General features: G+C 35.5%; 2 protein-coding genes across 2 annotated transcripts in view; one reads left to right on the forward strand and one right to left on the reverse strand.

The window, feature by feature from the left end:
• The window catches only part of LOC128657999 (uncharacterized), a 302,915-nt gene that overhangs the window by 125,312 nt on the left and 162,863 nt on the right, over window positions 1–14,740 (reverse strand). The gene's annotated exons all lie outside the window — the stretch shown is intronic.
• The window catches only part of LOC128657320 (zinc finger protein 154-like), a 71,420-nt gene that overhangs the window by 53,213 nt on the left and 3,467 nt on the right, over window positions 1–14,740 (forward strand). The window contains exon 6 of the mRNA XM_053711619.1: window positions 2,025–2,132. Within this exon, the coding sequence (XP_053567594.1) occupies window positions 2,025–2,132 (108 nt within the window). The remainder of the gene's footprint in view (window positions 1–2,024; window positions 2,133–14,740) is intronic.

A 14,740-nucleotide genomic window follows, 5' to 3' on the forward strand; every position in this document is an offset into this window, starting at 1 on the left:
TGAGGGATACAGGGCACAGGTGAGTGTATATGTGTGATGTGTCTGAGGGACCCAGGCACCGGTGAGTGTACATGTAGGACATGTCTGAGGGACGCAGGCACCGGTGAGTGTACATGTGTGACATGTCTGAAGGACACAGGCACCGGTGAGCAGTGGCGTAACGTGGCTTGTCAGCACCCAGGGCAAGGCAAGAATTGCACCCCCCTAACCCATTAGCACTGACTGAGTTTCTTCCACCGGTACAGTAGGGATTGGCAAATTTGCTTTGAATTTAGGAGCCAACTCAACAACTTAGGAGACAGGTTTTTGTTTTAAAACAAACAAAACTTTATTTTTAATAACAAAAATATATACTATATATAGAATTGTAAACTCTACATTCATCCTTAAAAATTAGGACTCAATGGGGCCCATTTATCAAGCTCTGCAAGGTCTTTAGACTCGCCAGAAACAGCAGTTTAGCGGCCGATTGGCCCGCGAGTATGCAGGGAGCGGCGTTGCACCAGCTGCTCTTGTGAGCTGCTGGTGCAATGCTGAATATGGAGAGCGTATTGCTCTCTGCATTCAGCGAGGTCTTGCGGACCTGATCCGCACTGTTGGATTAGGTCCGCAAGACCTTTGTTAAATAGGCCTCAATATGTTTGCAGGCAGCCATTACTTTATTATATATATTAAGTAAGTACATTGTAGAACTTAATTACATTTTTTTTGGTTTTATATTTAAACATGGAATTTAATTTTTAAAATACATCTGAACCAGCATGCCAGAGTGTGAGAGTGATCTATGCTGCTTTAAAGTGAAAGCCGGTTATTTTATTTCAAATTCATTTTTAACCTGGGTAAAACATACAAGATGTTTTTAACCAAGTTAAAAATGAATTTGAAATAAAATAACCGCCTTTCACTTTAAAGCAGCATAGATCACTCTCACACTCTGGCATGCTGGCTGGCTCAGACTCTGGGTCCTTTGGAAGTTGGAACTTGGCTGGCTGGCTCAGAGTGACTCTGGGTCCATTGGAACTTGGCTGGCTACCTGGCCCTGCGACATCACCTGGGTAACGGTAGAGGCTAAGCTGCATATTGCGTGCGTTGCTATTTCCAATCCCCATTCCCCAGGCAAAAACAGCAACAGGGGTTATAATAATTTAATTATAATTCTGGCTGGCAGTGGTGGTCTGGTCCTGATACGGACCCGGTGATGAGTTTGGTAATTTCGGTTGACACTACTTACCTTATCGCTGCGGGCGCGGCGTGCTAGTCAGTCTGACTCCACTCTGGCTCTGGTGCTCTGACTTCTTCCTCCCTCCTAAAATGCGCACTGGGAGTGGACCGTGCTAACTAGTGACGTAAACGCTAGTCTAGCAGCAGGTAACGGTCGGATAGGATTACACTCATAAATTATGATAATTAAATAATTACACAGCATGTCTTGACAGTTCACTTGAGAGACAGAACGGCTGGGTGCAGGCGCCTGTCAGATTTTTTAGCCTCCCTGTAGCGCCGCTGGGAGTGGGACTGTGACTGTCTACTGTCTTGAGATGGTGGGGACAGGGGAGGCTGGGAGCCAAGCGTTTTGCGCCCCTCAGAATCATACGCCCCGGGAAACCGCCACTGTGGCCCCCCCACACTACGCCACTGCCGGTGAGTGTACGTGTGTGACATGTCTGAGGGACGCAGGCACCGGTGAGTGTATGTGTGTGACATGTCTGAGGGACACAGGCACAGGTGAGTGTACATGTATGATGTGTCTGAGAGACGCAGGCACCAGTGAGTGTATGTGTGTGACATGTCTGAGGGATACAGGCACCGGTTAGTGTACATGTGTGACATGTCTGAGGGACACAGGCACAGGTGAGTGTACATGTATGATGTGTCTGAGGGACACAGGCACCGGTGAGTGTACATGTGTGACGTGTCTGAGGGATACAGGGCACAGGTGAGTTTACATGTGAAATTCAGATATTACAAATTATTTGTCCAGTGCTATAAAGCTTTAATGTGACAATATTTATATGATTATGCAGGTGATGTTAAGACTGAAGTTACACTTAATGCTGACCAAACAAATGATCTGTACGTAAAGAGTCAGCAGGAAGCTGTGAAGCAGGAAATCAGTGGCAATATCAGTACAGGTGAGTGCACGTGTGTGATGTGTCTGATTGATGCAGATTATCTGCCCCACTAAGCACAGGGAGGGTTTTAATAGGGGAGAGGGAGACATTTTTAGACCCCTCATCTCATCTCAATAAAACACATAGACGAAAGCTCACAAGTTTTCTGTAGTTGATTGTGATATGATTTATGTGGGACTGAAATCAAAGTCTAAATGCAGTGAGTGCAAAAGCCTGAAAATGACTTCATCAGAGGGGAAAGATATGTCTTAGTAAAGAAAAAAAATGTGTCTGAACTTAATTAAATCCCTAAAAATATCGTACATCTTCTGCCATATGAACAAGGAAATTCCCTGATGATTAAATCAGAGAGGTAAGGGTGAGCAAACAATCACCCTCCTATAGTAATATATAGGTATGGGAGGGCAGTGCCTAGTGCCTATATATTAAACGACTAAGGAAAAAGAAGAAGAAGCACTATTATGGCACACTTAGATACTATAGGGGGTGATATGTTGTACCATAACTAATAGAGAGGATGGGGTTGACCGGATTAATAATAAAAGTTATTAGAGAACTAATAGAGAGTTATGTCCACGGCACAATTAATTCTTTTCTTTGTCTTTATTTAAATACAGACATCAAAATAAGCGACGTTTCGGGTAAATTAACCCTTATTCATGCTTGTAATAATATTTTGTGTTACAGACCTTTTAAAAACAATTAGATTTGTGCCAACCTCAAAAAATTGTGGTTTTGCTGCCATCTCCTGGTTAGAAAAAATAATTACATTCACATTGCAATAAAAACATTGATGAATTGCTTACACATATTATTTTGCAGTCATTTTGTCTATGTTATAAATATTTAAACGTTTCTAACTTTTTATTAAATTAATTTAAATCTTTAGTGGTATTAAATATTAACTAACAATCACCAAGTTTTGCGCTATAGAGGGTGCAAAACGAACGCAACAAAAATTGCATTATTTCACCCTCTATAGCGCTGCCATTACGAGTTTTGAAAAAGCCGCCTTGTGCGTGCAATATGGTTGCCATGAGCTCCATACCGCACAAAATACAAACGCTGCTTTGACATGCTCGTGCGCGCTTTCCCCATAGACACCTGTGATCGCGGAATGAAAAGCTCTGTAACGCAACCCCATTGATGTCTATGGGGGGGAAAAAGTTACGTTTAAACCCAACACCCTAACATAAACCCCACATCTAAACACCCCTAATCTGCTGCCCCCGACATCGCCGATACCTACATAAACTTATTAACCCCTAATCTGACGCACCCGACATCGCCGCCACCGAAATAAATATATTAACCTCATAATCTGCTGCTCCCGATATCACTGCCACTATAATAAAGTTATTAACCCCTATTCATTATTAATGGCAAGCAAGCTCAACACATTAAATATGTACCTTAATACGCTTTTAGAAAGTACTTTCTAGTATAATGGTGCAGACCCAAAATTACTGTATTTCTTAAACTTGCAAAAGATAGACACTATATATATATATATATATATATATATATATATATATATATATATATATATATATATATATATATATATATATATATATATATGAAAGTCTTACTGTAAAAGGAAGGGAACTCAGCACTCTTTTAAAACCCTATTATTAACCCCTATTCCCCTGCACCCCAACATCGCCCACACTATAATAAAGATATTAACCCCTATTCCGCCGCTCCCTGACATCGCCGCCTCCAACATCACCACCACTAAATAAACCTATTCACCCCAAAACCGCCAGCCCCCCCATCGCCAAAAAATAAATTAAACTATTAACCCCTAAACCTAACAACCCCCTGACTTTAAATTAAAATTAGAAGATCCCTATCTTAAAATAAATAAAAACTTACCTGTGAAATTAAAAAAACCTAAGATTAAACTAACATTACTATTAGACTAGAATTAAAATAACTATCAATTAAATAACTTATTATTAAAAAACCTAATACTATTAAAAAAAAATCTACAGTTAATACTAAATTACAAAAAATAAAAAAAATACTAAATTACAAAAAATTACAAATGAAATTATCCAAAATAAAAACCAATTACACCTTATCTAATAGCCCTATCAATATAAAAAGCCCCCAAAATAAAAATAAAAACCTAGCCTACAATAAACTACCAATAGCCCTTAAAGGGTCTTTTGTAGGGCATTGCCCTAAAGAAATCAGCTCTTTTCCCTGAAAAAAAATACAAAGACCCCCCAACAGTAAAACCCACCACCCAACCAACCCCCCAAAATAAAATCCCTAACTCTAAAAAAAAAACCTAAGCTACCCATTGCCCTCAAAAGGGCATTTGTATGGGCATTGCCCTTAAAAGGGCATTCAGCTCTTTTTCTTGCTTTTAAAAGGGCATTCAGGTCTTTTAAGACAAGCCCAAACACTAATCTAAAAAAAAAAAAACCACCCAAAAAAAAGTTGAAAAAAAACCTAACACTAACCCCCAACTATCCACTTACAGTTTTTGAAGTCCGAACATCCATCCTCATCCAGGTGTCGAGAAATCTTTATCCAGGCAGTGAGGTTTTTATCCATCCAGGCAGCGTCTTCTATCTTCATCCAGACAGCATCTTCTATCTTCATCCCCGCGGTTTAGGAATTGTTCCTAAACCTACTGATTTCTTCATTGATTTCAAAATATTAATTACAAATCCACACAATTGATAATCTTTGATGTGGATATATCTCTAGTCCTTCAAGTATGGCCTATAGGTGCTAGACACTCGCTATAAGAGACTATACTAACGCGATTGAATAGGATGACAAGACAACCATATGGACAGAGTCCACACTTGATTCAGACGCACTTTGTGAAAGATACAATACATTATTAATAAAATCTCAGTAACATCTTAATGATTAGACATCTACCATTTTTAACGATAACCATTTAATCATACATTTGTGATATTTGTTCCGTGTGCAAATCTTGTAAATGGACTATGCATGACTGCACAAGAATATATTAATCTTTTCCCCACGATATGGCTTAATACAGAAGCGATACAATGAGTATATCTGTGCTTTTATTACAATATTGTTACCATAATGAAACTTTGTGATTAGATGATATATTATCATACACAAATATATAATATAAAAGTAACAAAGGGTGGAGGCGGCGCCAAAAGAGGCGATCTGGCACTTTAAAAATAAAATTCTAAAAAACCTGTGTTGGTATCAAATCCAAATATTGTAATGTCAATTATATATGTTAGACAAAACCCCAATAAATCAAAATGAATCTATATACACTTGAACCTTAGGATTTACTTGATTTAATATATACTTCTTTAGACTAACCCAAACCACTTTTTATCAGAGTTTGATTTCTTAAAAAAATTCTTAAAAAATGCAAGGTGCTGCGGGTTTCAATATTAAATAGCAAATTTTATTACACAAATTCCAGATAATTCTAGATGAATTCAAAGGGTTCAAATATGTAAATAATCACTTAAATACTGTGACACCGGTGTCCATTAATCTAAAAAAAATAAAAATGAAAAAATAAAATTACTAATGTCTGTTAAAACCTGTTCAATGAATTACAAGCAAACCTTAGACAAATAATTGCAACGCTCTAATCAGACATAAGTTCTAGAGCAGTATCCATCCACTATATATAGCTGTTAGCAAAAACCAGTTTTGAAAACTCTGTGCATTAATACTTAATGCTGACTATGACTAAAAAAAGCCTTAAATTAAGCTATTGTACTGTTATAAAAATAACCAGACTGATTGACAATTGCAGTGACTTCTTATGATAGTTACACAGTTCTTTGTGTGTCAAGACGCTATTGGAAGTCTGTTTGCAGCGATGTTAATATAATCATATATGTGCTGTTGTATGACACTCTTCCGTAAGGGCTTTAAAGTCTCTTAGGTTGCAATAGCTGCAATAGCTTCCACAGGTGTAAATCAGTGTTTCAGTGTTAATTTGTAAGTCTTTTTAAAACATTCAGAGTACCTGTATTTAAACAGTTGTCACAATCCAATTCCACACTTTTTGAAGTTGGAAACACTCACCCGGTCTTTCTGTAGTTCAGGCGTTTGAGTCTTCAGCCTGTTTGTCTACGTCCCACCGTGGTCGTGTTAGTTTACCTTTGATAGGTGCTGGTAATCTTCTCCTGATATCCTTAGTGTGCACACTAGTAGAAAAATCGGTTGATCTATACTCCTACCGTCTGACCAGGTCCTTCAGGTATTGCTGGCGTGACGGTTCTGGGAGTAGATGTGTCTCTGTAGTTCTTTCCTTTCTGCAGGGCTGAAAAGTAGACAAGTCTACGCGTTTCAGCTCACCAGGGAGCCTTTGTCAAGATGCCTACAGCCAGCTGATTCCATTTATTTAAAGGGAGTTCCATTAACCCTTTCTTAGTTCTCAATCAATGTTTACTCGAAGTGTCCTTATTAGTCACTCTCTACTTGTCACTGTCTCGTTCTCAAGAATCAGTCGGTATGTTTATTCAAAGTTCACTTCTAATATGTTAGGAAATAGCCACTAACAGTTGAATAAATATTCTCAAATTCTACTCATACTAGCTTACATCATATTAACCCCAAGCACCTTACATTCCTCAATTTAGAAACCAGGCTCTAAAATTTAAAATTTAAATACAAAAATATATAATAATAAAAAAATAATAAAATAAATAAAAACATAAAGAGACAAGTCACTTTGACACGGATTTCGATGTTCAACAATAATTGGCAAAAAATATATATATATCAGGTTAATATAAATAGTCTCAAACCATCCTAGGTTCGAACTCTCAACCTTTGTGGTGGGAAACCTACTCCATATCCATTATGCTACCATTGAAGCTATGCTTCCTCGATTCAAATTCTAATACTTAGCTTATTTACCCTTCTTAGTATACTTTAAAAAAAATTATTTTTTTTCCATATTTCTCATTTGTATTCGAACTCCCAACCTTTGTAGTGGGAAGCTCTCTTCTTATCTGTTATGCTACCATTGTGGCTTTACTTCCTATGTTCATATTATAGTATTTGACTTATTTCCTCTTTTTTATCACTTTTGAAAACTAAAGGTTTTTCACATATTCTTACTTGTATTCAAACCCTGGTACCTTATATTTGTAAGGTTGAAGCCTTACTCATTGAGCTAATCAACTAGCCTCCCTTCCTTAGTCATTTTTATGACTTTATTCTTCTTTTTTTTTTTTTTTTTTATCAGACCCACAAAAAAAAAATTGCCTAAATTATATATGAAGTTTAGAATACCAAGTTAAGTGTGATTTAGAATTTATTTGATAATTAAAAATGGCAATGGCCTCAGTCAAGATCATAATTTGGAGATCTATGTCATAATTAAATTCTATCTTTAGATGTATACTTTATGAATTTTATATTAAAGAATTCAGATCCATTTCACTGTTAAGTCCCTTAGGGTGAAGTGTTCCAAAATTAAAAATTAATTCTGCTTCATGTTTTAACAATTTCAACCCTATATTACCTCTTCTCCCATCTGATATTACCTTTTTAACTCCCCAAAATGTTAAGGCATCAATGTTACCACTATGGACCTCTTTGAAATGTTTGTACAAAATGGTATCTTCCCTCAGATGTTCTATCGCTAGGATGTGTTCCCGTATACGGTCTTTTAACTTTCGTCCCGTTTGTCCAAAATACCTTAAATTACAGCTACATTGTAACATATAAATAATATTCATATCCGTGCATCTAATAATATCTGTTATTTTAATTAGTCTTCCATCTTTATCTGATTTTATCTGTTTTAATTTTGTGCTATGTTTTCAGGATTTGCACTGATGACACAGAAAAAAACCTTCAATTTTTTCTCCTTTAAGGGTTTTGTATCCTTTATTGCACAGTTGTTTCCCATTTTTAAATTCGCTGGGTGCTAATATCGATTTAAGGTTCTTCGCCTTTTTATAGATGAATCTCTGGTTCATTCCTATACTAGGCCCTATTAATGGGTCTTTCAATAACAAGTGCCAGTGTTTCTTAATTATTCCTTGGAATTGTTTATGATTAGCTGAATACGTTGTTATTAGTGGTATATCTAGTTTTCCTTTCCCCTCTTCCTTTCTTGGCTTATCTTTTTTCTTTAGCAATTCTTCTCTATCTATACTCTTAACCTCATTCGCTATTTGTGTAATTCTGTTGGTATCATATCCCTTTTGTCCAAACCTTTTTATAAGCACTTTTGACTGTTCCTCAAAGTCTCCTATATCTGTAGAGTTCCTTCTAACGCGTAGTAATTGACCCTTTGGTATGTTCTTTTTCCATTTAGTATGGTGACAACTCTCTGAGTCTATATAATTATTAGAGTCGACTTTTTTAAAAAAGGTCTTTGTTTTTATTTTGTTATTTTTTATTTCTATTTCTATATCTAGATAATTTATTTTATGATTACTACTTTCATAAGTGAAATTTAAGCCAAACTTATTGGAGTTAAGATCATCAATGAACAGCTCTAATAATTCTGTGTCTCCCTTCCAAATTAAAAACAGGTCGTCGATATAGCGTCTATAGAGCACAAGGTTCGCACCCCATGGGGAATTATCTATAACTTCATTCTCGAATACTCCCATGAACAGATTAGCATAACTGGGTGCGAACCTTGTGCCCATAGCCGTACCTTTCACCTGTAGAAAATATCCATTTTCGAATTTGAAATAATTATTGTTTAATATAAACCTGATACATTGCAGCAGGAATCTACTCTGTGTGCTAGTCATCTCTGGGTCATTATTGAAAAATCTCTCGATTGCTTGTAAACCCAAGTTATGTTCTATGTTAGTATAAAGGGAACTGACATCACAGGTGACTAGCACAAAGTTATCTTCACATTTTACATCCTTTAATATTCTCAAAAAATGTGCTGAATCCGATATATATGAGGGGAGTTCTTTCACATAGTTCTGCAAGAAATAATCAATATACTGTGATAGATTGGAGGTAATTGAGTCAATGCCCGATATTATCGGGCATATTATCGGGCGTCCTGGTGGTTCTTTCATATTTTTGTGAATCTTTGGTAGGAAGTAAAAGATTGGAGTTCTAAAGTTTTTGATTAGTAAAAAATTATATTCTGAATCTGTCAGCAAATTTGTTACTTTTGCTTCTTCAAGCATTGTTCTTAATCTACCTTGATACTCATCACCTGGATCATTTAAAAGTTTTTTATATGTAGAAGTATCATTCAATAATCTATATGCCTCAGTTTTATAATACAAATTGCTCATGATCACAACTCCACCCCCTTTATCGGCTTGCTTTATCACTATATCGGATCTTGATTGTAATTCTTTAAGAATTGTTTTTTCTTTCAAACTCAAATTCCACTTTTTATTTTGTTTAATGTCCATTTCTTCTAGATCTTGTTTAACCATTTTTTCAAAGGACTCTATATAATTTCCTTTCTCCTGTGTTGGAAAGAATTTAGACTTAGCTCTAAAGTTGGTATGTATATATCCTTTCTTAGTCTCATCTGATTTATTATCAACAATCAGATTCTTTAAAAAAATACTTCTTTAGGGTTAGTCTTCTCACAAATTGGTTAATATTTATATAGTGTTCGAATTTATTCATTGTGGAGGTGGGGGCGAAGGATAACCCTTTTTTCAGTATATCCTCTTGTGTTTTAGTTAACTGTATTTCACTTAGATTAAAAATCCCACTATTTTCAGATTCAGTGTGTGTTGTACTTTGATCTTTATTTACAGCTAGACTACTTACTTCTCTATTTCTTGCCCTTCCTCTTCCCCCTCTCTTCTTCTCTTTCTTTTCGGAGGGTCGTGGTTTCTGTCCTGACCTCCTCCTAAAAATGGGATGATGTACTAGCTCTGGGGGGGGATAGCTCAGCTGTTCTTAAAGCGTTGAATCTATTATATGTCGGAACCCTCCAGTTTTGTTGTGCAGGTTCTATCCTCCTGTTTGATTCATAAGGTTCATTCCCTTTATTGAACCATCCTCGTTGATAGTTCCTATTTCCATTATAATAACCATTATGTCTATTCCCATTTCTTTCTCTCTGATCCCTAGTGTCATTTCTCTCAAACTCTCTTGATTCATAATCTCTATAATGTTGATCATAATTCCTCTGATTGTAATGATAGTTCCTATTACTATAACCAGATGGGTTCAAATTTCTCCTGAGGTCTCTAGATCTGTTCCTGTCATAATAGTCACTATCCATATACTCTTCTCTAAATCTCCTTTCCGTTCTCCCATTTCTTTTTATCTGATCTCCGTACTTTCCCTGGTCCCAATTATCATAGACAGTTGTCTTTCTAATATTAGTTGAATTAAAGTTTCTTTCTTATCTCTCTGTTGCATCTGTCTTTGATCTGGTAATTCTTAAGCGGGTCTTTCTTCCTGTCTATTCTGTGGCCTATTCTCCTTCTTTTTACTGAATAATATATCATTCTTTTTATTACCAGTATTTTGTATATTATCTCCTTGTCCGATTTCTAAATCTTCATCACTTTTATAGTCCTCTCTATCCCTGTTAAACTTTTTCCATTTGTTATTTAATAGATCAATGTTAAGTTCACCTAGTTTTCTAATGATTTCACTCTCTTTTTCCTGGGATTTCATATCTTTTTTTTATTGATTCAAACATCGTTTTGGATTTACTCAGCTCATCATTAATTTCTTTTAGAGCAATATTCCTTGCTTTTATGATAATCTTAATTAAATCAAAGGAAGCTGTTTCTAATACATCAAACCATTCTATTTTTAGATCCGTTTTTAACTCAAATGTGCAGTCTTTCTTTAAACGTAGCCCTCTTGGGACCATCCCTACATCAATATATTTTTCCATAAATTTCAATTCTGTTTTTATTTTTAGTTCTTTTGTAAGTAAATCATCAAGTCTATTTAAGGTGGTATTAATATCTAAAGTAGGAGTGGCAAAGGGGACTTCTACTGTCTGACTGTTGTTTTCCATTGAAACGTCAATAGCTAATAGTAATGTATCTCTGGTTTTAAAGATATCCATTCTATTCTACTCAAATGTGGATAAAGAATATAAATAAAGTTCTATTTGCTTTTGTAAAGCCGACTAATTATAGAATGTACCTCGGTCTACACTGGTGAGATGGTTAAAGTACAAGCTACTTTCAAGGTTAGTGTGGACCAATGGTAGAATAACCAGATTTGCCTACCTCCTAATTGCACCTCACAACATATAATAGATTCAACGCTTTAAGAACAGCTGAGCTATCCCCCCCCAGAGCTAGTACATCATCCCATTTTTAGGAGGAGGTCAGGACAGAAACCACGACCCTCCGAAAGGAAAGAGAAGAAGAGAGGGGGAAGAGGAAGGGCAAGAAATAGAGAAGTAAGTAGTCTAGCTGTAAATAAAGATCAAAGTACAACACACACTGAATCTGAAAATAGTGGGATTTTTAATCTAAGTGAAATACAGTTAACTAAAACACAAGAGGATATACTGAAAAAAGGGTTATCCTTCGCCCCCACCTCCACAATGAATAAATTTGAACACTATATAAATATTAACCAATTTGTGAGAAGACTAACCCTAAAGAAGTATTTTTTTAAAGAATCTGATTGTTGATAATAAATCAGATGAGACTAAGAAAGGATATATACATACCAACTTTAGAGCTAAGTCTAAATTCTTTCCAACACAGGAGAAAGGAAATTATATAGAGTCCTTTGAAAAAATGGTTAAACAAGATCTAGAAGAAATGGACATTAAACAAAATAAAAAGTTGAATTTGAGTTTGAAAGAAAAAACAATTCTTAAAGAATTACAATCAAGATCCGATATAGTGATAAAGCAAGCCGATAAAGGGGGTGGAGTTGTGATCATGAGCAATTTGTATTATAAAACTGAGGCATATAGATTATTGAATGATACTTCTACATATAAAAAACTTTTAAATGATCCAGGTGATGAGTATCAAGGTAGATTAAGAACAATGCTTGAAGAAGCAAAAGTAACAAATTTGCTGACAGATTCAGAATATAATTTTTTACTAATCAAAAACTTTAGAACTCCAATCTTTTACTTCCTACCAAAGATTCACAAAAATATGAAAGAACCACCAGGACGCCCGATAATATCGGGCATTGACTCAATTACCTCCAATCTATCACAGTATATTGATTATTTCTTGCAGAACTATGTGAAAGAACTCCCCTCATATATATCGGATTCAGCACCTCAGAAAGTAGCTTGTACAAATATATAATATCCATGCCCACGATCGGCTGAGTACAGACAATGTGCAAAAAATCGACACAATCATTACGGTATTGTCACCACATATAAGTCATGAGAATTAAATGTGCCTGATCGCGAAAGAGTATATGGATTCTCAGCACATGTATAAGCAAAGTATAGCTGCAACATATTCAAGGTATCCCTGTCACCTCAATATGTATCCTGATTAGTCTAGATCTGAGAGTGTGTGTCTACACGGCGAGTAATTTGATTGGAGCCAACATCCCTTCCCTTAGCCAATCGTTCTGATTTTGTCAAGGGCGTCATTCAGCTATTGATGCTCTACGTTCTGCTAATCCTATTGGCTGCCTGGCATATAAAAGAACAGAGATCGGGGGCAGCTGGCACCTTTGAAATAGCAGTTCCGAAACGCACGTCAGGTGTTCGTACTGCTCCTTGTCTGTGTACTTTAATTTGTTATATTCTCATAACCGCTGTAATTTTTACGCGGTTCCGGTTCCTAATTGTTTGGCAATTTAGTTTAAGCTTTGCCCTGATAGCTGTGGTTATTTAGGTAGCATCTCATGGTAGTTAATGGTAAATTTTTCCAGCCACTTTGGCTGTGAAACTTATAGCTTTATGCTGTGAAAATAATAGCCTTCTATTGACGCTACCTATACACGTATTATCTTTACATACCACGTAGCTTTAGCTTCATTTCATGAGCTGGAGTTCTGATAGCAGCTTTAATGGTAATAATAGGATTCAGCCACTTTGGCTGTTGAATCTACAGTTCTATATTTAGGCTACCTGTATATTAATCACTACACGTATATTTGATGACATTATTGGTGACCTGGTAGCCAATTCTTACACTAGAAAAAGGCTAATATTCTCTGCCATTCTTGCTGTGGACTCTATAGCTTTATATATATATATATATATATATATATATATACCATCTATGTGAGACCTATCCTCACACCTCAACATAGCTTAAACTTAATGTAAAGGGTTGGAATTCTGGTAGTTTAAACAAATGTAATAAATGGTAATAAGTACCAGCCATTTTGGCTGAAGCTTTAATAGTTTAATATTTGTGAACCACCTCCCGTATATCGGCTGATATGTTTCTTTTTCTGTGACAGCCGGGTTGGGACCTAATAGTATACATTTATACACTAAGGGAACTGTCATTCTTATTTGTTTTTTAGTTGTTTTTAAATGTTTGTGTATTCACATTTTTATGTAAATTTTGAGTAAACGTTAAGTTTTATTATTAATCAGGTTAACCCCATCCTCTCTATTAGTTATGGTAAAACGTATCACCCCTTATAGTATCTAAGTGTGCCATAATAGTGCCATCTTTGCTATATCACTGTTTCATTATCTGTCACAAGCAACACATGTTAAGATAACTAAAGTCTTTTTTTTTTTTAATGGTTTTGAAACCAGAAACTCTTTTTGAAGCTTCTTTTACGAAATGTGTAATGTACAAGCTTCTATAAATGGTTTCTTCAGTTCTGTACACATTATACACGGTTGTGCCTCACTAGTGATTTGTAAAGTGTCTTAAAAACTCTACTTTTTCCTGCTGATATTTTGCTATCAGTGCATTTATATAAAAAGAGTTACCAAATAAAATTACAAAATGCAAAACAGTTTTAAAAATTAAAAGGGAGAAAATATTACAGAATTTATAACTTTACCTGAAGAATAGCCTCTGCTTCCTGGGATATGGAATGGAGAATAGTCAAAAGATGCTGTGCAGGCAGCCTCCCATGTAAAATTACAATATTATATTGTTTTAATTATAAGCACTTTTCTTTGAGATCAGATTTCTTGTCCAAACCTTTTTCCAGAATGGACAATGAGATTAACTACCCCTCTGTTTTATGTCATAAAAGCTCTGAGACCCTGGCTGAAATTATATAACAACTTATAACTTTCTGTGATGTATATCCAGTGCATACACCCATATAAGCAATCCATTCATGACATCAGGAGGATTAGTTTGATAACAGATATGACATACTGTATTTGTCATATTTGTATCATGCAGTGTCATAAATATGATAAAAGCATATCTTAAGATAAACTAGTGTCACCTCTGTTTGACCCAAGGTCTGTTCCTTGATGGAGACGTTTTCTGTCACTCTGTCGTTGCAATTTTTGACTCATAAAAATCCCTGTATTGCAAAGACTTTTAACATAGAAACATACATATACATGTCTAAATATGTATGTTTATATGTGTGTACATATGTATTTATATATGTATATGTGTATTACAGACATATATAAACACATACATATGTACACACACAAATATATAAGTGCATTGGGGCCTTTGCATATTTATACAATATTCATATTTAATAATGTTTTTAACTATATA

Source organism: Bombina bombina, chromosome 4 (assembly GCF_027579735.1).
Source record: "Bombina bombina isolate aBomBom1 chromosome 4, aBomBom1.pri, whole genome shotgun sequence".
Taxonomy (NCBI): domain Eukaryota; kingdom Metazoa; phylum Chordata; class Amphibia; order Anura; family Bombinatoridae; genus Bombina; species Bombina bombina.